Below are 25457 nucleotides of genomic sequence, written 5' to 3' on the forward strand. Positions count from 1 at the left end.
ACTCTACTGGGTCTACAAACAACAATTTGGGAGAGCAAAGGGACTGTGAGAAAGAATGACGGTGACTGGCAAGGTGCAGGCTTACAGAGGGAAGACTGATTCCGGGCTGGCTGGGGCAGAGGGAGCAGAGGATTCAAAGTTAAAGGAACGAGGGACTTTTCCATTTGGCCAGAGCGGTGGCATTTCCTCTGGCATTGTTCACACACATCCTCCCATGGCCAAGGCTGGGCCTTCTGGGAAACACTTGCAACAGTGGGCCCTCAGCCACACTTCTTTCACTACAAGGGAGACCCAGCCTTCCAGCATAGCAACATTCTCCGCATTCTTCCAAGCGTGGACCGTCTCCACTCATCACAGACAGTTAGGCGAGCGCTTTCAAAGGCACAGTCTGGTCATTGAGAAGAAGGTGGGGTTTCACTTACATGGTTAATGAAGAGACTCTTGCGTTTTTCTCTCACTGTGAAAACAAAAGATGCAACAGAAATGTTACATGCTTGCACGTCGACTGCTCTCAGGTGGTTGAGAACTGGGCCTCTGTGTGTCCATGGGCCCATCCTGCCACCAGCCAAAGGTCCCCATTTGTTCCATTACCAATTATAAGTGCACACCAGCTGCATGCTTGCAGGTCTGCAGTTGGCTAACACAGGGGGGAATGCACCCCATTACACAAACTGAGCACCTAATGAAAAATAACAGCAGATGAAATCAATGGAACTAAAATGAACAGGTTTTAATAACTGTATCAATATCCATTAGTAAAGTACATAAAAGTTGTATGTAACCCATTAATTTTATTTGATTAACAAGTAACGGGGCTATTTTTAACCCAGCCAGTCCAATAAAAATCCCCATGCTTTATGGAGGGAATAAAAATTAAAAACAAACAAACAAAAAAAAAAAACAGTGGTATCCATAGCAGTATCAAGACACAAGACAGATGCCATAGGTTAGAAGAGTTATTCATCATGGAAACCAACCTGGGTGCTGGTGAGTAAGACTGGGCTTCCATCTAGGAAGTCTGCTCCAGGACTCTGGGCACCCCGCCCACAGTGAGGCTGATAAACATGCAATCAACACCAGACTAGTTTCTCACACGGCTTTGGGCACACAGTGTGACCCATGCTCAAGTGCCTGCAGACCTGAGGGGTTCTCAAACCAGGGACCCTCGGGCCCACAGACACGGCAGCGTGAAGGGAAGCTCAGACGACGTCCTGCATGATCTGTATTATTGAATTCTGCACACCCCGCCCACCAAAGGGCTTTTTTATTTTATTTAAGGTACATACTACTCAATGTAGCAAGTTCAGGGTATATAGAATGAGTTTCCTTTCTTGAGGTGACACTGAGCCTGGGGAATCAATGACAGTATTTAGAGCATTCTCAAATGATGGTGTGCTCATCCAGTTCATCACGTGAGCAGGCCCAGAAGCTCTCAGTTGCCCCTCCTGCCCTGGCCTGACCTGGGGCCCAGGAATCACTTCTCTGTCATTTACATGTGACTTCTGGAGTCAAACACACATGTGCTCTCATCCTTAGAAGTCTTATCCCTCTCTGAAAGGAATGCTGACCTCCTCCATATCTCCAAGAGATTCAGAAGACAAAAGCAAAAATTCATCGCGGAATACCGCCAAGTGACTTGGAAAGGCACTGACAACAAATATCAGACAGGCCTGTCTGTAGGCAATTGATCTGCTCCCCCAGGGAACAAGGAAGCGGCCCCTCACACAGACCCAGCACCCCCAAACCAGCAGGAGATTGTGCTCAGCAACTGATCTAACCCCAAAGCATTACTGACCATAACCATAACCCAGGAGAAATGAGGTATCCCGCAGAACAGGACTCTCTGAAAGACATAGTTGTAAGCATGTGCATGTATGTGTGTACACAGAGGTCTCAGTGTGTATCAAGTCTATGGCTGTGCATATATGTGTACGCATGTCTGAGTACGTGCGTGCCTGTCTCTTCTTTGCCTTTGAACAATTCAGAACTACCGTATATACTCGTGTTTAAACCAAGTTTTTCAGCACCAAAAAATGTGCTGAAAAACTGGGTTTCGGCTTATACACGGGTCAGTGGTACCCCAGCGAGGTGTAACATCTCGCGGGTGATTGCCGTTCCTCCACTGTTCATTCAAATCCCCGCTGACACTGCAGGGCTTTGAATGTTTGCTTACTCACATCTAACCAATCAGAGCCATCCGTAGACGGCTCCAATTCTCAGAAACACCTGCAGTGATTCACTTACGCCAGCAGCTGAACTGGTAAGGATGTGTCTGTGGCTGCGCTCCGTCTCTCCCCTCTGGTCTCTGTGTTAATTCACATCTTGCATTTCCCACCCTAGACTTATACTCGAGTCAATCAGTTTTTCTGGTTTCCCAGGTAATAATTAGGTACCTCGACTTATACTCGGGTCGGCTTATTATTCAAGTGTATACGGTAAGTTACTGTTCTTCTGGCCACGTTACATACATGGGGTGTGGCATTTCTGCAGTGATTTCCCATTGGTTGATGTGGGCTATAACAACAATACCATATATTGCTTGTGTTTAAGCCGAGTTTTCTCAGCATATTTTTAATGCAGTTTTTGTGGTAAAATTAGGTGCCTTGGCTGATATTTGGGTCCACTTATACTTGAGTATATACGGTACTTTCTACATGGGTCTTAGATCTGGCACAGTTCCATCAAAGTCCCGAGTTGATACTTAGCATTTCCTATGGTGGCCCAGCAATAGGTTTTGGACGCATTTCCCTGACCATAACTACTTGGATCCGAGTAGCTGTCCGACTCTAGATTCTCCTGGAATCTGCGGCTGGGGCTCACTCAAGATGCTAGCTCATCACCCCTGGTGCCTTACCAGAAGGCACTACTTACAGAAGGGCATCCTGGTGGCACAACAGTTAAACATGTGGCTGCTGACCCAAAGGTCGGGGGTTCAAACTCACTATGATGGCTGGATTTGGTGTCACCCTAGCTGGGCCAGGATTCACAGTGGTTCGGCAGTTGAGGCTTAGAAATTCTCCATGATGTGACCTAATGTCATGTAATCAGTGCCATGATAGGATCTGCTTTGAACAGCCCCGCAGGTGGTGGAGTGCGACCTTCTTACTGAGGCCACCAACCACAATCAAACTCACTGCCACGGAGTTGACGCCAACCCACAGAGACCCTTCTGGGCAAGGCAGAACTGTCCCTGGGAGTTCCTGAGGCTAATTCTTTACCAGACTTGGGTCACAGTCCTGAGGCAACTGAAAGGAGGCTTCCTCAGGGGTATGGTCTACTTCCTACAGATAAGTGGATGTTGGGGAAACCTTGTTTGCTTTTGCTGAGTCTGGATCTTGCATCTGGCTCTTCGATCTCTTTTGGGGGGCACTTGAACCAACAGCCTGCCATATTGTCTGTCGATTCTGGGAGCCATCGAGGGCCTGGCATCTGAATTGTCAACTTTGAATTCATTCTCTTCTCCAGGCACAAGCCTGACCTCCTGACCTTGCATTCATCTGCCTCTGCAGCTGATCCCATGTTCATCAGCCCGAACGCTGCATGAGTCAAGAGAAGCCTCCAACTTAACATCTGATTCACAAACTTGAAACCAGACTGGACTTACCCACATCTACAATCGTGGGAACCATTTGCCTAATAAAAATTTCTTTCCCACTCCCACTTCTCTCTCAGCAAAACCAGTGAGACAGACAGACAAGACACATACATGCCTAACACATGCACTTAGCTGTTTATGGGGAAAAGATGTAGTATTCTGATTCCGTAAATTACTACAGTCTAGGAAACTCTATGGGGCGGTTCTACTCTGTCACTAGAAATCAGAATTAACCAGACGGTATGCAATAAGGACAATTTACAGGGGGCATGTACACTCGGGGGTGGGGTGAGAGTGCCTCTTACTGTGCAGAAAAGGGCCCTTTAGACAGCAGATCTGGCCCTTGGCTGGAGTCTGGAAATTTGGTTTTCCTAAGAATGGCTCACTGGGTCTAAACATTGCACAAAGAACATAGAAAATCCTGCTTCCTTTCTGGGAGTCTGGAAATTTGGTCCATATCAGACAGAGTCTACTTACATGTTCAGGCCCAATAAAAAGACATAAAAACCCTTTCTGGCTGGCAACAGTTCACACATGTTGTCCTAACTCACGCTGGGAGAGTAAGCCTGTCCTGTGTGACTCCGTGGGAACCCTCGTGGAGGAGTAAGTGTAAGTACTGAGCTGCTAACGGCCAGGTCAGGCTGCCTTGGGAAGCCTCAGCGAAAGATGGTGCTGTCTGTCCCATACAGTGACAGCCTGTCCTTCAGTCACCAGGAGTCGGGACTGACTTGATGGCAGTGGGTAGATGGTAGGTATGTGACTCCACTAGGAGACCCTTGGAGGTTTGCAGTTCCTTTTCCTTGGATTTCATCTCCCCCTCCCCCACCCCATGTCTTTCCCTTTGTTGACTGGTACCCTGTTCACTCGAAGAACACTTGGCCAGAGACAGAACTATAGGCTGAGTCCTCTGGGCTGCCTAGGGTATTATTAAACTGCCTCTGGGAAGCCTCTCACATATCTGCCGCACAAACCAACAAGAAGAAACCCAAGAAACAAAAACCAACCAACCAACAACAACAAAAAAACCCACTGGGGTGTGTGTGTGAGGGGAGTAGTTAAGGAGGGAGATGCTTTTAGGAAGGAGGCTGTGTTGCCTTAATGCTTAATGGCTTTTAGTCCCTATTTGCAATTGCTCGGGAGATTTCTGAGATACCTGGTATCCCTAAAAGTCCTTTCTCCTTTGGGCCAGGCTAGTTGGAGCAGGTCTAGGGCACTGCAATTGTAGAAAAGGTCCAATTAAATAAGCGGAATCTCTCACATGGGCCTCACCAAAAGAAACTGACAAAACTATCCCCATCTAAATCTGTCTTTAATATAAATTTGAAACCATGCAGGCCATTAATCAGTTCTGAAATTCAAAGCGCTTTAGCTATCATGTTTTATGTAATGGCAGAAGCAATGCTGGCTCATTTCAAATAGTTGGCTTTAATCATCTTTAAAACCTCAATATTTTGGTTTGAGAATAACATATTAATCAAAATCGCTGGAGTTTTCCGAGGTCCTACATAATTCAGTGCATTAATAGAGGCGCAGTGCGCTTTGTGTGAGAAAACTGGCAATACACTGATGTGGGTCATAATTCTTATTGTTCCTGGGAGAAGAATGATAGGCACCTCCTTTGATCCAATCTACTCAAGTTTGTTAAGATGATTTTTAATGGACTATTATGAGAATCCACAATGACTTACACAGAAATTACATTAAAGGCTTTCAAAATAAGCCTTCTAAAGGAACTCTGGGAAACAAACAATAAGGAAACCATGAAGCACCTCATGACATGGATGGGCCTGGGGATATCCTGCTGTGTAAACCTAACCCCAAAGAGACAAAGATCATATGAGAACTACTCTAAAGGCAACCAACAAAACTAGATACAGACTGGAAAACCAAGGGGAACAGGCTGGGAGATTCCCAAGGGAGGGAGGGCAGGCTCTGGGGATCTCCAGGCCTTTTTTCTTGTTTTTTTTAAAGCGGGTCCTGATGACGTCTGGTGGTTTTGAACTGCCTGCCTTGCAGTGAGTGGCCCAATTTATAACCACTACGTCACCAGGGCTCCTCAAAGGACATCAAGTAGACTGCAATTTGTAGGGGGGGAAACTATTAACTTCAGTTAGATCACTGCGGGACACTCCCTTTCCACATTGACACCGATGTAAATTTTCTTCAGTTTGGTGTGTAATACAGTTTCGGTCTCTGTCCTTGGGTTCTGTGAAACAGCCCTGGGAACAAGTGGAACTTCCCTACAGGAAAGCCCCGGACCAAAGCTGGGGATTTGTGCTAATAAGCGGGGCTAGCTAGATAAGAGCTTCACCAGGTTGGCCCAGGCCAGCTGCCCTCAGGAGGTGTGACGGGGCCATCAGTGTATGCACTGAGGGGCCAATGGGCACTGGCTGCTGAGAACCCTGCAGGCAAACGTGTTGAGTTTGGGTCATGGAGGCTGCACACTGGGAACTCTCCCAGGCTTCACCCACGCACCTCTTCCTTCTGAGAGGAAGATTTGTATTCTTTGGCAAGAGCAAATCTATAATCACCAGTTTCATTCTTCCTGAGAATTCTGTTAGTCATTCCGGCAAGTTACCGAATCCAAAGAGGGAGGCAGATTCGGCAGTAAAATTGGGGAAACATAAGGGGGCTCCCAAGCTTGCGATTGGCCTCCTGGAAGAGGAGTGGGGAAAACACCACACCTTTGCGACCAGCAGTTTGAGATGTCAGTGGAGAACTTGTGGCTGGTACCTGCCTGGTTGGCTGTGTGAATGATGAGTTCCTTTCATGTGTGAGCTGGGCCCTAGTTCCCGGGCTAAGGCCAGTGAGAGAAAGTGCTATGTGAGAGGCTGGTGTCCAAGATGATGGAGAAGTGGGAAAGTTGGATGTGATTACGCTTCACATTCAAGGGCTCAAATTTTATGTACATTTTTATCATCACCCACACAACTTTTTGAATAAAATACCCCTAAAATAAATAAACTCACTGCCATGCCACTGAGCTGATTCTGACTCCAAGCAACCCCATCGAAAAGGGTAGAACTGACTCTGTGGGTTTCTGAGACTGTCACTCTGTACTGGAGCAGAAAGCCCCATCTTCCTCCGGAGGAGTGGCTGGTGGTTTCGAACTGCTGACTAATTATTGGTAATCTGTAACAATCTAAATGTGTTCTAGTTTATCTCTTTAAAAACAACCATTAAAAGTAATTGCCTGGGTTTCCTCTCTTCGGCTTCTAAAGTGCCCCTTCCTGTGGCAAGTCCCAGTCATCCATCCCTAGAGTCAGCAAACACTAAGGTGTCATTAGCATCTCACCAGCACCCTTCTCTTGAGAATGAGGCAGGTCTGCACAGGGAGTGAGGAGATGGGCAAGCGTGGGTCAGAGATGGTTTACCTGGCTTCCCTACTCCCTCCCCTAGACCCGGGCTAGTGAATCTTTTGTCCTAACAAAGGCCATTGGGATATTCATAACAGCACTTGAGGGTGATACTGGTCAAACACTGAATGAACTTCCCCCTGGAATTATGCACTCTGGACAAGCTGTCAGAAGAGACCAGTCCCTGGAGAAGGACATGATGCTTGATAAAGTGAAGGGGGCGCAAAATAAGGTGGCCTCGATGAGATGGACTGACACAGTGGCTGCAACAATGGGCTCAAGTACAGGAACAGCTGTGCAGGTGGCACAGGACTGGCAGTGTTGGCATGCGGTGGTGGTGTAAGAGTCGGCACTTACAGCAGCAACCGCGTGGTGGCGGGAAGTGTTTCTCTTCCGTAGGGAGTAATGGGCCCAGGTATTGATTTTGAGGGCCTTCCATGGCATGGCCCAAGGGCCAGATAGTCCCTACCCCTGCTAGAGAGCTTAGACTCCCAGACTCTGCTGATCATTGGACTTACCTGGGGGCCTGGCGAACCTAAAGGTCCCCAGACTGTATTTGCAATCTAATGAAACAAAATCTCAGCGGGGGGGGGGGGGGGCACAGAATTTTGTAGTTGCACGTGATTCCAATGATGCATGCCCTGTTTGGGAACGTAGACTCTAGGCCAGGGGTGGGAACCACCCAGCCCACGGGCCATCGGTTGTTCAGTGCCATCAAGAAGGCACTCGAAATCATCAGTGGCAGCTAACATCACACGCCTGACCAGCTATCACAGACCAGTGTGGCCCGAGAAGGATGCTCAACATATTCAGATGGGCCTTGGCAGACAAAGGCTCCCATCCCAGCTCTAGATGTGCCTCCCTCCTAGGGTAGCACCCGTAACGTTGGACATTCTCCTGGAAGCTGCATTAATGCACGCTCATTCTAAAATAAAATGAACTATTAGACTGAAACATGAACAGGGCTAGAACGGAAAGAATCTCTCACCTGCTCGGTAGTCTGGCTGTAAAGATTGGCGGGTCACACACGGGGAGGCTCTGATGATAAAGAACCACAGAGCACTGTTTTGAGATGTGAAACAGATTCCTGGGAAGACTCGGACAATGTCGAGCGCAAAAATAGGGGTCCAACTAAACGGGTCCCGTCCTCTCCCCACCCCTTTTCAAAATGACTTTTCCCGGTGGGTATCATATTCAGAGTAGGCTCTGAATAAAGACACTCACTACCAGTTAATCAAAGCCAACCTGTAGGACAGGGCAGAACTGCCCCTGAGATTCCGAGACCGGGACTTTCTAAGGGAGAAGAAAGCTTCATCTTTCTACTCAGGAGCACCTAGTGGTTTAGAACCGCCGGCCTTTCCGTTAGCAGCCTAATGCATAACCGCAACAGCACCACGGCTCCTAACCAAATACAAATTGCAATATTAAGTTTCCTGACAATCGTTTCAGATTATCACACAATTCCTTCAGTTTTCAAGAACTCGGTAAATTCAGTACTTTACTTCCTTCAAGACACACTTATTGAGCCCCTTCTTTAACCATGGTTCTGAAGAGGATACAAAGACACGTGAGGGTCCTGTCCCTGGAGCACTGACAGCTAGCCTGCTCAAAGGACTGGGGGTGAGGGTGGGGGGCGAAGGGCAGCAAGCTCTTCCTGGAGAGAAGGCTCCCCGCACCAGCCAGACTGGTGAGATCATTTCCCCAGGCACGTCGCCCTTTCCGGAGGAAGCAAGTTCAGTTGGTGACAAAAAAAACTTCAACTCTCACAAGAATGGGGCTTATTCTGATTTGTTCTGGACCTAAAGTTTGTTTCTAAACCTGGGGCCCAGAGAAATGGAGCCTTCTTTACATGACAGGGGAAGTCCAAATGAAAAGAAAATGTTCAAAGATGCCTAGTGCAGACCAGTCACACAGAGGAGCCAGTTTGGGGGAGGGATTAGGAGGTATTCAGAGCAGGATCCATCTGAATTTCAAGTTAACTTGAGAGGTTCTGTGCCTCTTCGAGAGCAGTGTTTCCCAAAGTGGGAGGTGCTGCTGCCTGCTGTGGAGCACTGGAAGGATCCAAGGGGCTGTAAAGTGGATACCTACACCTTTCTGGGACTAATGGGCTACGGCACACAAGCTTTTCATTGCTGCAGAGGAGCTGGGGAATTTTATTTTTCTGAAGTGGGAGCAGTAGGTCAAATAAGTTTAGGAACCTATGGTCTAGGGAATATCAAGGGCCAGCGAGTTTCAGAAGCACAGAGACGTGAATATAGGGATTCTTTTTAAGCTTTTCTTCTGATTATAGAAGAAATGCATGTTTACTGTAGAAAATTTGGAAACCATAGAGCACCATGAAGAAGTACACATAGAAACAAAAGTATTTTTTGTGTCCCACCCCCATCCAGAAAAGAGCTGAAATATATACTCATAGACTAATCACGATTAATACTCTGATTTCATCACCATGAAAGTCTTGTCTCTGAGCATACTTCAACAGATCTATTATGTGTACTGTTGCTGGTAAACATATTTATACATAAGCACAGGTGAGTATGTACATACACAAACAGACCAACAGAAATGCATCCTTCTGTTGGCAGGTCAGTTTTTGCGTGGGTCCTTTAACAATGTTTTAACATGTGAAGGCATCCATTCTTTGTGTAATGCAATGCTTTTCCTTTTGATTACTTAATTTTAATGCATCTTGACCCAAGAAAGTCTTCGTTTTTAGAGTTTCTTCCTTGGCTTTCCTTTCCCATTCCGAAGTTAAATATTTATATTTTCCCCAAATACTTGTAATTATATTTACTAAAGTTACTGTGCAACGAGTTAACCCATCCGACATTTCATCGGGTACACAAGGTGGGGGCTTTACTTTTTTTCCTTTGTACTGTGAGGCTCAAAGTGCTATGATCCCTTTCCTAAAGAGATGCTACCTCGTGCTGGCTGGGATCCCTGCAGACCTGACCACCTCCAGATTTGACTGGAAGGTGAGGAGAAACAATGCTTTCCCGGGAGAGAGCGAGCAGACGGGAGGTAAGGATATGAAGTCGGGGGCAATCGTAGAAGATGGCAGAGTCCCCACGTGGGTCGGGCAGCAGGCCCGTGCTGAGTGCAGTGCACCAGCAGAACTCCAAAGCATTCGGGTTGTATGGAATTACATGTGTGGGAAGCTCACCCTGTCCTGGGCGGTCTCTCCAGCAATCTTTTGGGGGAGAGGGGGACCTTGATTACACACACAAGAACACAGAGGCTCGGGAAGGTTCAAAGACTCGTATAAGATCAGGCAGACAGTCTGAGTTTAGGCTACCGGTTCTGGCAGCTTGATTCAACATGCATTCCTTTCATGATGACTGTCGTCAGGAAATCTCTCCAGCGGGTTAGCTTGTGGTGCAGTGCTTAAAGTGCTCGACTGCTAAGCAAGCGACTTACGCGTGAGGCCCACCAGCTGCTGTACGAGAGAAAAGCCCGAGCAGCCTGCTCCCTCAAGATCTGTACTCTTGTTCGGGGCTGCTGAGCTGGTTCCACCGGAGCGAGTCCCCGTTTAAAAGAAGGGGGCACTGTCAAGACCCACACCTTCCTCACCACTGTCGCTTTGCTGCAGCTACTGTGCCAACCCAACTCCGGGAGAGCCATCTCTCTGGCTCTGCCCTCTCTTTTTATTTTTTTAACGCAGGTTCTTTTTCTCCAGGGATTAGTCCCTTCTGACAGCAAGTACGAAGGACATGAGATGAAGCTCCACCATTCTCTGTGCCACGAAATCTTTCCTCTGTTATTTCAGTTTAAAACATTTTTAAATCTGTTTTAAGAATCGTTTTCTTTATTTTGAGGTGTAATTCATACTAAGCACTGTAGCTTTTTTTATCTTCGTCAATAAGTGCTTCAAGTACTCTTTGCATTTAGCACACCAAGTTACACCATCTGCGTATTTCAAGATGTTGATGAGTATTCTCATCTTGATGTCGTGGTTTCCTCATCTAGTTTAGCTTGCATACAGATTAAGTATAGTACAAGGATACAACCCTGATGCACACCTTGCCTGACTGTAAATTACACAGAATCCCTAGTTCTAGTCAAATGATCTCTTGTCTACGTTCAGGTTCTGTATGAGTCAATTACGTGTCCTGGGATTCCTGTTCTTCACATGTTCTCCACAGCTTGTTGTGATCCTCAGAGCCAAATGCCTGCGAAGCACAGGTAATCTTTCTGCTTCACGGCAAAATCTACTTGCTATCAGTCAGCTATTATATTCTTCTGAATCTGGCTTGAATTTCTGGTCGTTCCCCATCTATGTACTGCTGTAGCAGTTTTAAATTTTTCTTCGGTAATCCTTTATGTACAATATTGTGATATTGTTTTATAACCTCAACACTCTATTGGATCATCTTCCTCTGTCAGGGGCATGGCTTTGGATCTCTTCCAAATGATTACCCAGAGAGCTGTTTCCCAAAATTCTTGGCACAGGCCAGCAAGTGCTTCCAGCATTGCATGCATTTGCTGAAACCTTCCCATTGGTATTCTAGCAATTCCCGGATCCTTCTTTTTCACAAATGCTTTCAGGGCAGCTTAGATGTCTTCCTTCGGCACCATCGGTTTTCGATCAGACACTACCTCCTGCAATGATTGATCATCAAGCAATTGTCTTCTGAGGCTTCTTGTATCATTTAATAGTTTGCCCATAGACTCTCACAATCTAGCAACTCAAGACTTGAATTTTGCCTTCAGTTCCTTCCACTTGAAAAGCCAGTATGTTCTTCCCTTTTGTTTTTAACTCTAGGTCTTTGCACATTTCATTATAGTATTTGAATTAGTCTTTTCCAGAGGCTCTTTGAAGTCTTCTGTACAGATCTTGATTTCATCATTCCTTCCTTTTGCTTTAGCTCTTCCGTGTCCGAGGCCAAGTGTCCGACATGCCTAACATCCATTTCGAACTGTTCTTTCTTTCCTGTCTCTGTAACAACCTTTTGCTTTCTGCACACATGATATGCTCGCTGTCATCTCGCTGTCAATCGTGTGTACTGCATCAGGTCTACTTTTGAGATAATCCCTAAATTTAGCAGTGATATAAGCAAGGCCATACTTTACCTCTAGTGGGTTTGCTTTTGTTTCCTTCGGTTTTAACTTGAAATTTGCCTACAAGCAACTGAAGGTCTGTTTCTGCAGCTGGCCTTGTTCTGACTGACACTACTGAGCTTCTCTGTCATCTCTTTCCAGAGATGGAGTAGCCCGTTTGTTTCCTGGGTAAGTTGATCCATGATCATAGAGTCCTGTCATCAAGGAAGTCCAGCTCCTCCCTATCTGCCACAGGGGCAGCCAACCAAAAGAGCATGAAGCCAAGCAAGAAGGCTACAGACATCACAGAGTACACGGAGATCAGTGGCCCATGCTGTCTGCAGGCCACAGGAGAACACCAGATGATTTGCTCCCACAAAGATTTGCAAAGCCTTGGAAACCAAACTAGAGTCGCTGTGAGTCGGAATCCAGGGCTTCAATAGAATTTCGTTTTCAGTGGATGGGGCTAACCAGAGTGATGGTAGGCCCTCATAAAACTTCACTGCCATCAAGTCAATCCAACTGACTGACCCTAAAGGAGCAGGCAGAACTGCCCCTGTGGGTTTCTGAGACTGTCAAATCTTTACTAGAGGAGAAAGCTCATCTGCCTCCCAAAGAAGACCTGGTAGCCTTGAACTGCTGACCGTGTGGTTTACAGCCCAGCATGTAACCCACTAGGACACCAGGGCTCTTTATACATTTCATAAAGGAGAGTTGACCACGCTTCCACCTAACAGGGCAGAGAGCCGTCAAGCAGCGGAACACTGTGATGGACCCAGCACCAGCTCCAGCTCCATCTGGACGAGGTACCGCCCACGCTTTTGTCTGCGCACGCTGAGCCTTTTCTGACTGCTGGTTCTGGGGAAAGTACAGGTGATTCCATAAGAGTCACAGAGAGATGACTTCAGAAAAGTCATATTAAGACAAACTGACCTTTCCAGGTCTAACTGATTTCACCAGAATGTGTACTGCGCAAGCAGCTCCCCCATATTGAAAGGCTCAACAGATTAGATGCCACAGCAGGATGAGGCTTCAATGACAAGGAAGTCAGAGCCCAGAGGCTGCCCATGGCTAGGTGTGGCTGGGAGACCCTGTGCCAGGCCACCTAGGACTGACTGCCTCGGAGAAAGCTGCAAGGCTAAGAGCCGGCTTGTGAGTGGGACCTGAGAGAGGAGGGTGCTTGTGCTTAGAGAACCCACATTTCCCCTGACCCTTTTACATGAGCTTAGTTTAGGCCAAGTGCGAGCAGCAGAAACCACAAGGCCAGTGTGTCACAGGGACCATCACAATGGCAGGCACATCTGGCTACGCGGGATCCAACTCCCCGCTTGCTGCATTCACTGCTTCCTTCCTTCCTTCCTTCCTTCCTCTCCCTCCCTGCATCCCTTTTTCTAGTGTCTTCAACCGTACTTGGTTATAGAGAATTTCTAAAACGCCAAAGGAACGGTCCTTTTCCCTCAAGCAACATGCAATTTGGTGAATAAACTGAAATGCTAGTTTTTATTTGCAAACAACAAACCATCCCCTCCACAATAGGAGAATATACAAATAGCTGAATTTAATGCCACTCATTTTAATACATGTCATTAAGCCCTGGGCCATGAAAATAAGGAAAATATTGTCATCAATTAAAATGCTGCAAAGCCACTGATTGTTCTGATTTCAGGGCTGTTTCAGTTGGGGAGTAATCAATGAGAATTGATGAAATAAGGTAGCTTGGGGAGGCATCACACAAGCAATGTGGGTTGGCTTGGCCCATAGAGGAGTCGCCAGCAGACAAGGCAGTTTGGGACGAAAATACCGCAAAGCAGGCGAGTGTCAGAGAGCCTTGGTCTCAGTACACCAGGGAGCTTGAAACAGAGTGCATGGGCATGGGGGAAGAGGATGGCCAGAAAGAAGAGGAAGGCCCAAACCTGGCAGGCTTCCTGTGCATGAGAAGGAACAGGCGAAGCATGACTTGAGCAAGACCGGTAAGGGTTGACCTGTCTTCCAGAATGCTCCCACGAGCTGCAATTGTGCATGTGAACAAGACGGATCTGGGAAGGGGCTGTGTAACAGCCCAGAAAGGGGAGAGGAGGTGTCACCGGGCACCCGTGAGAGGGAGCAAAGAAAGGAGGGATTGGGTGGGGATGGGATGGTGTGAGGCTGAGGGGCTGGGAGACTAGCCATAAGTCTCCTCGGCTGCTGGCTTGGGACCCTTGACTGAGAGTGAGTGGCCTGGTTCTTTAAAAGCAGGTGACAGAAACAGAGGGCAGTCCGGAGAGAACAGTGACGGCTTCTCACTTGGACATGGTCGCCCAGGGCGCCTTTTACACTTGCAGATGTCTTGTCACCGTCAGCGCCACAAACTCCAGCAGCAGCCTTTGTCTGTGGGTAACACGGCTTCCTTGCAATTTACGCTACGTTGGAGCCCACGGCTGGGGCTATCACAGCAATCTCTCTCAGGGCGGGTTCCTAGGTTTTCACTGACCCTCAGTGTCACCCGATGTCCTCTTCTCGCGACACATCCGCACAGGGAGGGCGGCGCCGGGTGTTTTGCCGGCCTCCCACCGGGTGTCTTCTGAGACAGGTTCGCTTGTTCTCCTGGCAGTTGGGTCCATACGCTTCGCACCGGTCTTTTCCTGTCTGCCGCTCTGGCTGTCCAGCTCTCCCATGCGCGGGAGGCCAAGGCAAAGACCACGCTCGGAGCAGGTGTACTCCAGTCCTCACAGTGACATCTTTAAAAATAAAAAAACGTTTTAAGGTGTCTTCTCAAAGATCTGCCCAAAGCAATGGTGTTTGATTTCTCGATTGTTTCTAAGCGTGCTGGTGGCTGATCGAAGCACAATGAAATCTGACGGCTTTGATATTTTCTCCACGTATCGTGAGGCTGGCTGTGTGTGGGCCGGGTGTGCGGGTTTTCGTGTTCAATCCACTCTCATCTTCAGAGACGTGCTTCAAGCTGCATTCTTCGAAGGCAAGTAAGGCTGTGCTCTCGGCAAGCTGCAGGCTGTTCAGTGTTCTTCCAGTACCCATGTCACCTTCTTCTTCATGCCGTCCAGCTGAGACTACTTACCCCGCATACAGACCAAGACGGCGTGGTGAGAGGACACAACCCTCTCAAGACACCTGACCCCATTTCGAATCAGGCAGTGTTTCCCTTGTTCTATTCGACCGGTAGCCTCTGTAGAGATTCTGCGCGCACGATGATGCAGGTGCGCTCTAAGACAGTGGGCATTTGGAACAGGAGTTTGGAAAGGCTAAGATGACAGGCTCTATGCCACAATCAAGTCTATCTTCTCTTACAGAGAAGGGACTAGTGAGGAATTACTATTTCGGCACGGCAGGGTGCAGATGGGCCTGCACTGCGGCTAATTCACTCTAGTAACTCACTGTGTGGAGGACACGTGAGAATGGACAAAGATGGAGGCAGGACGGCTGGACCAGAAAAGCTGAAGAGGGCAGTGGGTAGAAGTGCACCACGCCAGGAGGAGAGGGTGTTTCTCCTGCCCTGGGCTTCCCTAGGGGAGTAACAATCAAGGGGAACCACAGAGATTGGCAGAGAAGGAAGTCAGAGTTATCTTGGTCCAAAGGCCTCATTCTATAGAAAACACAGCACACACTGATGGGGTACTAGCTAGGTGCCCAGCCCACGGTCATGTTTCCTCCTGATAACAGACTTGTGAATTAACAGGCAAGAGCAGCCCCAACTTACAGGCAATCATGACGCAGGAGATTAAGTGACTAGAAAGCTAACTAAGGGCAGGTACAAGTCTAGGGAGAACCGAGGCCTAGAGTCTTGGCTGCAAACTGGAGGCCAGAGGATAACAGCTGGCAGCCCGGGACTGGCCACAAGGCTGGACATAATCACAGGCCACCAAGCACTGACTGGCAGACATCTTGGTATTTTCAACTACTGAGAGTTTTGAGCATCCACTTCCCCAGACAGGAAAAAAAGATAAGAGGATACCAGGTTGTGTGTGTGTGTGTGTGTGTGTGTGTGTGTGTGTGTCCCTCTCACTTCTTTCCTCAGCATGACTTGTATCACGGTGATTGAGGATTGGACATCAGGCCAGGGGTCCCACTGTCTCTACCAAGGCTATGGTATCTTGCAGGCTTGTTCCTCCTCTTCCCTGCCACCCCCCATCCGGCCCCCCGCCTCTTTCCTGTTTCACACATGTGAGGGCAGCCATGTGCATCTTCCCCCAGGCGTGCTCCAACCTGGGATGATGAGTTTGGAGGACATCAAACAGATGAAGACACCCTGGGCTGACAGCGGCCTCCTTTGACCCCACATGGCTCCATGTACCCCCAGTCGGGATAGGAGTCTTTCCAAATACTGTGGACATTTGAATGAAGGGTCATGTGAAGGATTCGGGCTCAAAATTCCCAGAAATGCCAAGAATCCATAAAGATGAATCATTCACAATGACTGCTTCCACTTAAAGCCAGGTGTCTTCAGGTACTAGATCCACCTTAAAGATGCAGTCTTTCAGGGAAGGGTCCAAACTTGAGGAGGAGAAGGAGCGGCCTGGGGGTTCAGCACCAAGCATGCGGCTGCCAGGAAGGTTCCTACATTCCCTATCCAGTCCCTGAGCAGGAGCCCAGCGAGCGATGGTGGGCCTGGGCGGGTGTGCTGACACACACTGGAAGGGATACAAACGAAACCAGACGTTTTTCTCATAGAAAGTAAGTCTGATTCGACAAAGATGCCTGGCTTTGTCCACAAGGTCATGCGAAGGACGTGCAGTTCAATGTCTGAGGGTGGGTTAGGGAGTTACATTTTACAAGGGAAGAGAAGAATAGTACAGAGGGAAAGGGCGGGTGAGGATCGTTTCCACCAATAGGCATTTGAGTTCCGTTTAAGGCCTATCGCTATGCCTGCAGAGAGGGTACACTGCAAGTGACGTGCAGAGCTGTGTGGTGAAGCTCCCAGCTACAGCACGGGGATCCGTGTGTTAGGCGCTGTGCTGCGGAAGGGGTCCAGAAACGCAGGATCCAGGCCTCTCCCCGAGGCTTCCAAGTATGTGAGACTAAAACACCACCAGTCCATGAAAAAGAGTAGCAGATATAATTAAAAGGCGCTAAACAAAATGCCCTGCAGGGTAGTTGTATAAAGATCAGCAGTTACTAGTGGCTCCCAGGGTCAGGGAAGGAAGGGCGTGAGGGATCTCTGTCTCTGGTGATGGGCAGACTGGCAGTGATCCCAGGAGCAGACGGACTTCGCTATTAGGATTAAGCTGTATACTACAGGATTATGTGGTATAATACTGCAGGGGCAGCAGCAGGTGGGGGAACAAAAATGGTGGTGCTTCACAATATCACTGGGGCACAAGTAAACACCTCACGTGGACGTTTTCTTGGATCAAGGGAAGATCCATGGTTTCATGAGGTCACCCAGCCTAGGAGCCTGATATTTTAAGAACTTCTGTTCTACCTCTTAAGGAGCCTCGGTAACACCGTGGGTTAAATGGTCTGCTAACTGCAGGTCTGTCAGTACAACCCCACCAGCTACTCCGACAGAGAAATACGAGGCTGTCTGCTTCTGTGAAGATGTAAAGTCTCTGCAGTTCTACAGTGCCCTACAGGGCCGGCATGAATGAGAATTAACTCTACGGCAGTGGATTTGCTTGTTTTTATGCCAACTGTGAGTTCAGGAAACAGTGCTGGGATCTTACACGTTTGCAAGTGGTTGCCCAAGACATGACAATTGCTCTCCACCTTCCTGGAACTGAAGGAGGAGGAGACTCCGGAATCAGAGAAAGAAATGGACTGCTTAATTCCATAACTACCTCAGCCACCACCTCCATTACTGAGAGACCAAGAACAACTGACGGCTCTCGGCTACCAGTACTAAGCATTTTGATCAAGGAGCCAACTGATGGGGAGCCATGAAACAGCACCTCAAATACATGTGGAAACCAGACTTACTGGGGCCACTGAGAGTGGGGGCAAGTCCCGAAACTAATGCCTGGAAATTACCTTTAAACTTGAAACTGCCCTTAGAAGCCATTATTGAACCAAACAACAGATTCGCCCCATTCATGAAGACTGTCTTGGGCATAGCACTCTCGTGACAACGTATGTACATGAGTTTAGCGGGCAGTGGGTTGTGTGTGGGGCAGCTCTGGCCCTCAGCAGGCACTCTGGGCCGGTAGACAGGGCTATGTGCTCCGGTACACATCTGCTGTCTAGAAACTCAAAAGGGACCGTTCCACTCTGTCCTGTCGGGTCACTATGAGTTGGGATCAAGTCTGTAGCAGCAGCGGTTGTCTTTGTTGTTTTACAAGAATTTCACCTGACAACAGGAAATTCAGAGCACGGACACGGGCTTGAAAGGGCAGAGAACCTAAATTAACGCAAAGGCAACAAGATGGGTGGAGATGGTAAGAATGGTGACACAGTGTGAACGAACTCGGTTTCGGTGTTCTTGACTGTCGGTGTAGAAAGTGTGCAGGGCTGCATGTTTGGGTGTAAAAATAAAACAGGGCATTTGCTATATCTCATGAAGTCCTTTTAGTGCACTTTCCAGAAAGTGAGTCACGGTTAAAATTGGATGAGAAACGCTTCCACGAACCAAATGGGTTCCAATTCCTTATCTTTCAGCAAACCTGAAAAGTATAAAACTTGAAATATAATTGATTACCAGAAGTAATTTTTCAGTGACATTTCACTTAGAGATATTGTCTGGTACAATCCAGAAAGAATGGAGGGACATTACTAAGACAAAATTTCTTTTATTTGCATCTACACGGGTGCTTCAAAGTGTGCGGGGGAAATGCCATTGTCTTGGTTATATACATAATTCTTCAATAGCGCTTGTGGTATAAAAATAAACGTACGGGTAGACACACAGGCTCAACAGGTTACAGGCAGGGGAACGGAAGAATATTACCATAAATATAAAAGATTTGGCAAGGGTTATTTGTATGTGTGTACTTACCTTTGCTCCAAATAGATCAATTAAAATACAGGCCATTTGGTACAACAGGCAAGATTCACACGGGCCACATCACATTTACAGTTTGTGAAATTTATATTTTGAAGTGAGGATTCAGGAATATGGATAGGATAATTAAAAAACTATATATTTGATTTTATTTAAACGTTTACTTTATTTAATGCATTTATAAAAGTAAAATTATTCTCTTTTACCCGAAACTTGCCAGCGCTTTCCTCTTACTAGTTTTCCAATATCTGGATTCAAAGACTGAAAACAGACAATCTTCATTAAGACAGATAAATGTTATCAGTTATTCTGGATCTGTATGCCATTTTATTTCATGGACAAAAATAGTTGCTCCCTCTAAAAATGTTAACTAGCACTGCCACTAGGAATGATTCATAACAGCACAACCCGATTGCTCTTTCTAACCTTTTCACTAGTGGGATGTGTTTACATTACGTGTCACTGAGAGTGGCAGACACATCGCTTCCAAATGTTGCTGGAACTGAGTCAGCGCATTTATACACGTCCACGGTCCTGGGAAAGGCACTGGGCCAGTGTATACTCGTCTTCAGTAGTTAAAGGATTAACGAGGAAATTGTGTGTATGGTATTGCCTCAATCTCCCCTAAACGCTTTTTCTTCATAACAACGTTTTCTATTTTCATTTTATTTCAGAGCATTGCGGGCCACAAACAATTACCTTGGGGGCTGCATGCGGTCTGACACCCCTGGTGTATATGAACAGTTTCTCAATACTTACACCTACAACTAAATTTGATGCTAAACCATATCTCTTTCAAGTTAAGTTAATATTGACTCAAGAAAGGATCTCGGTAAAAAACGCCTTTCTTTTATTTATTAAGCCTTAATGCTTGTGTTGTTTTGATCAGCTGAAGAGACTGCCAGTGATTAATGCCTCACTCAAGAATTTACTTCTGGAAAGCTGATGGTGCCCGGCTATCAGAATATATAGCGTCTGGGGTCTTACCGGCTTGAAGGTAAGCAAGCAGCCATCTAGCTTAGAAGCAACAAAGCCCACATGGAAGAAGCACACCAGCCTGTGCAATCACGAGGTATCAAAGGGATCAGTTATCAGGTATCAAAGAACAAAAAATCCTATCATTGTGAATGAGGGAGGGTGCAGAATGGAGATCCAAAGGCCAAAGGCCATCTGTAGGGAACTGGACAACCCCTCTGTATTGGACAGGGTTCTCTAGAGAGACAAACCAGATTACTAGTAATTATATATAAATATATTTAGAAAGGTAGATATATAATTCAAGAAATGAACCATTAAATTATATACAGATAGATAATACAAGAAATTAACAGTTAAATTATATAGCAGTGAGACACTAGAAGTCCTTCAAGTTTTGAGAGCTGCCAGTTGCCAGTCCCCTTCTGTAGAGAGAGCTGGGCTATATATACCCAGGCAGCAAACAGCAAGGCAGGTCCCCAACTGTCCTCAACTGTCGGTCCCCAGCTCCAGAGACGAACATTCCAATCGTGTGGGCTTAAAGGGACCTCAACTTACACTGACACAGTCCACAGGCTAGGCATCCTACAGGTGGTGTACCCCTTTAAACTGAGGCACAGAACAACCAAGGTGAGGCTCACCGAGCCATTTATCCCTCTGCCCTTCAGTTAATCCTACTTGTGTTTACCAGCCAGGCTGGCACAATAAACTATAGCACCCTCTTACAGAAGGGTTGTGGGGAGGAGGCAAGCCAGTCAGAGTGCAGGGTAGCAAGGATGAAACATACAACTTGCCTCTAGTTCTTAAATGCTTCTTCCCCTCTAATATCATGATCCCAATTCTACCTTACAAATCTGGCTAGACCAGAGGATGTACTCTGGTACAGATAGGAACTGGAAACACAGGGAATCCAGGAGGGATGATCCCTTCAGGACCAGTGGTGAGAGTGGCGATTCCTGGAGGGTGAAGGGAAGGTGGGGTAGAAAGGGGGAACTGATTACAAGGATCTACATATAACCTCCTCCCTGGGGGATAGACAACAGAAAGTGGGTGAAGGGTGACGTCGAAGAGTGTAAGATATGACAAAATAATAATAATTTTTAAATTATCAAGGGTTCATGAGGGAGGGGGAAGCAGGGAGGGAGAGGAAAAATGAGGAGCTGATATCAAGGGCTCAAGCCGAAAGCAAATGTTTTGAGAATGATGAGGGCAACAAATGTACAGATGAGCTTGACACAATGGATGTACGTATGGATTGTGATAAGAGTTGTATGAGCCCCCAATAAAATGATTTTTAAGAGAATTTACTTCTAGCATTTAGGGCCTTATAATCACACAGAATTTTAAAAATCTATTCAATTCAGAGCCATATTTTTATAGAAGATAAATATGATTGTGTGATTAGAAATCAAAATTTTTATTATGCTATAATTCTGTAGATTAAATGGTACACAGATGCAATTTCAGGAAGAAAATAACATTTCCAAATGTTAGGGAAAAGCATGCTCACACCTTTTTACATGGGTATCAAATCACTATAGTATTAAAATTTCACTGAGGATTTTTGTTAAAGAGGAGCAATTTTATTTTAAATACCAATGCTTACCAGAAATTGCAACCTCTGATAGGATGAAAACGTTTTACAGTCAACATAAAAATACTTGAAGAAATTAATAGCTTTTAAAAATTATTTCTATGGTCCATAAGTCAAACAAAATAAATAAATGACAGTAGGAAAATCACTGGTCTACAGCTTCAGGCTAACACAAACTGTTCAATACCTAAGTGCAAAAGTACTGGCTCCAGAGCTTGATGAGCCCAGGGGAAGCCAATGGCTGGCAGGCAGGCGGACAAAGGGTTTCACGGAAACAGAGCCCAGGAAGGTGATGAGAACAACAGGGGAATGGAGGAGAGGTAAAGGACAGGAAGGACCCCCGAGCACTCAGATGGCAGGGACCAGCCGCAGGGCCGCAGGACAGCCAGCTTCTACCTGCCGGACCAGAGGAAGACGGAAGGCCAGTCAGCTGCCCCATCATGCAGAATTTCAGCTCTGCCCAGGGACGAAAACATAACCCCAATCAGAGGCAGGCCACAAAACACGCTTCCGCTTCAGAGCTTCTAAGCGAGTGCATAAAGGAGTCGAGAGTTCATCCTTTGAATTCAGAATGTAACTGTCCGCTTTGGCTTCAAGCTGCTCAAGGGACGGGTAGGGTGTAATTCCTTGAATGATTTCAGGGGACCCTTGATAGACACACAGAGAGCTCCTACATACACAGGGTTTTGTTGTCGTCCAACTACTTTTTGTGTAAGGCAATAAACTCTAAAAAACGTTTCCCCCTTTCTAATGTAGCTCAGTAAGCTGTCCTATCTCTGGGAAAATTGCAACAATGGGCTCAGGCAGAGAAACGATTGTGCGGATGATGAAGGACGGAGCGGTGTTTCCTTCTGCTGTGCATGGGGTGGCTATGGTCCGGAACCCACTCTATGGGACCAAACAAGTCCCTGTAAAATGGGTAAACAAGTGTGGTGCATACATACAATGGAATGTTATACAACTGCTCATCATATTGCGGAATCGTGAGACAGCTTATAGATTAATGTTGAAGACGCTGTGCTGAGTAAAATAAGTGAGCCACAAGAAGATACCTATTGTATGGTCCTGATGTTATAAAAATTCTATCATAAATACACAAGGGTAAATTTTTAAAAATACTACTACTAGGTTGCCAGTTTACTGAAAACAAAATGTGCTTAAGCATGTGTCTGTGATCCGTAGGTGGCTGCGTCTACTGTCCCTCAGTAGCACCTGTCTGGATCTCACTAGGGAGCTTTCAACAAAAATGCCCAATCAAAACAGCGGCTTCAGCTGGGCTTGCTGGGCGCGCTCGGTTCAAAGCAGAGGGGTCAGCCAAGGTGGTCGTGGTGATTGTGTGGCGAACCCTAAGGGGGCTAAACTGGATAGCCTTTCTCAATGGCAAAGGAGGGTTGGTCATGGAGATGATGAAGTCGTTTTCAGAAAACTGAACGGATGACCAAAAGCCAGGAAAGTTCAATGGAGGACCATTTTTCTGCCCCGTGACCGGGCACCTGCTCATGGTCCAGGCTTAGCTAGCACAGGCTGTGCTATCAGGATTTTGTCAGGAAGCTCCCCCTCTCACTCCACAGCACTGAATTCACCCCCTCACACGCACAGGACATCTGTTCGCACAACTCACAGAACATTCCGATGACGCGCAGTCTGAGGCCCTCAAGGATGTCAGAGCTGCTGTTGGGGTGTGATGCGGACAGAAGAGCAGGGACACAGGTGGGGGCAGGGTTGGCGAGATGGAGACCCGCCTTCAGAGATGTGCGGACCTAGATGGAGGATATGCTGACCCAACAGCTTCACATTTTGATGTTTTTGTTTAACAAAGGTTTTTTTTCTTTTTTTTTTTAGCAAGACTTTTTTACGTACCCTCGTATACACAGAAAGCAAAGTCCATTGACGGTGACCACGGATGTGGTGGATAACAAGGGGAAATCCCTTTCTAAAGAGTAGCATGTCACTTTTAGCGAAGGAAAAGGCAATCTCAAATAAAGGTGATGTCAGCATAAGCTGACCAAAGTAAATAACGATGCTAATACGTACCCAACCAAAGGGATAACTGGGAGGGAATGCTATAGCATACACAATTTAAACGACAACAAAAATATGTACAGGATGGCTGATGTGAGTAAAAGCATGTGCTACGGGTATACATGTACCTACCTATAAGCATATGTATGTGTGCTACATACATCCACAGATACACAGAACGGGCAGAGTGATAGAGGCTTCATATGCATAACCAAACAGCTCACATGATTGGCTTCCTGGGTTGAAAGGCCTCGGACTGCAGTCTCGGGGTAAAAGTGGCATAGCATCGTTCACAAAGATAATATTCTATATCCTCGTTTTTTAAGTAGCACCTGGGGTCTTAAAAGCTTACAAATGAGATAAACTCCTCAGGACCAATAATGAGAATAGCGATACCAAGAGGGGAAGGGGAAGGTGGGAGGAGAAACAATGATCTACATATTCTGGGACAAACAACAGAAAAGTGGGTGAAGGGAGACACTGGTCAGAGTAAGACATGAAAAAATAAACATAATTTATAAATTACCCGGGGTTTGTGAGGGAGGGAAGGTGGGAGAAGGAGTGAGGGGAGGGGGAGATGAAGAGCTGATACTAAGGGCTCAAGTAGAAAGAAAACATTTTGAAAATGATGATGGCAAGAAATGTACAAATATAGAATTCGGATGATAGTGGAGGGTCGGGGGGGGGGGGGAGAGAAGCATTTAGGAACTAAAGGAAAGCTGTATTCTTTATCGGTGCTACATCACACCCTGACTGACTCATCTCCTCCCCTAGACCCCTCTGCAAGGGGATCTCCAGTGGCCGACAAATGGGCTTTGGGTCTCCACTCTGCACTTGAAAGTCTGGATAAAGCAGAGGATGTATACTGGTGCAGGTAGGAGCTGGAGGCACAGGGAATCCAGGGTGGATGGTACCTTCAGGACCAGGGGTGTGAGTGACGATACTGGGAGGGGAGAGGGAGAGTAGGTTGGAAAGAGGGAACCGATTACAAGGATCTACATGCGACCTCCTCCCTGGGGGATTGACAACAGAAAATGGGGTGAAGGGAGACGTTGGACAAGGCAAGATATGACAAAATAATAATTTATAAATTATCAAGGGCTCATGAGGGAGGGGGAGCGGAAGGGAGGGAAAAAAGAGGACTTGATGTAAAGGACTTAAGTGAAGAGCAAATGCTTTGAAAATGGTGAGGACAATGAATGTACAGAGGTGCTTTACACAATTGATGTATGTATGGATTGTGATAAGAGTTGTATGAGCCCCTAATAAAACATTAAAAAAAAGAAAAGTACAAATGTGCTTGACACAATGGATGTATGTATGTATTGTGATAAGAGCTGTACGAGGCCCCAGTAAAAGGATTTTCTTTTAAAAAGCTTATAAATGGCCACTGAAAATAAAACTATTGATCTCTACTCACGTGGAGCAAAGGAGAATGAAGTGCACCAAAGACTCAAACTAGGACTAACAGCTGACTCAAACCACAGTCTCTTTTAACTTGAGACCAGATGAACTAGATGGTGCCTGGCTACCACTATCCATAGTCTGATGAGACACAGAAGGTCACAGAAAGGCTGGGGTGAGGGGGGAGAATACAGAACCAAACCCACATTTTTTTAAAAGGGCTAAGTCTACTGGACTACTGTCATAGGATATCTTTTGAACTTGGAACTGAAGATATTTCTGCAGCTCGTCTCTCAGCCAAATAGATAGGCTTAGAAAATAAGCAATATCCCCCTTGCTTAATGTGCTCCCCTAAACAATCACTGATCTCAAATGACCCACATTTACCCAAAAGCAAAAATGAGAACAAAGAGGGAAGGCAAGGAGGAGACTGGAAATGCACCAACAGAACGGAAATAAGGAGAAGGCAGACACACTGGAAACACTAACCAATGGAACAGAATAATCTGTATCAAAATTGCTAAAGGGGAACCTAATTTGCTATTT

General features: G+C 46.6%; 1 protein-coding gene across 1 annotated transcript in view; it reads right to left on the reverse strand.

Annotated features, from left to right (window-relative positions):
• The window catches only part of CCNY (cyclin Y), a 206122-nt gene that overhangs the window by 46586 nt on the left and 134079 nt on the right, over nucleotides 1–25457 (reverse strand). The window contains exon 3 of the mRNA XM_075550275.1: nucleotides 423–457. Within this exon, the coding sequence (XP_075406390.1) occupies nucleotides 423–457 (35 nt within the window). The remainder of the gene's footprint in view (nucleotides 1–422; nucleotides 458–25457) is intronic.

Source organism: Tenrec ecaudatus, chromosome 5 (assembly GCF_050624435.1).
Source record: "Tenrec ecaudatus isolate mTenEca1 chromosome 5, mTenEca1.hap1, whole genome shotgun sequence".
Classification (NCBI taxonomy): domain Eukaryota; kingdom Metazoa; phylum Chordata; class Mammalia; order Afrosoricida; family Tenrecidae; genus Tenrec; species Tenrec ecaudatus.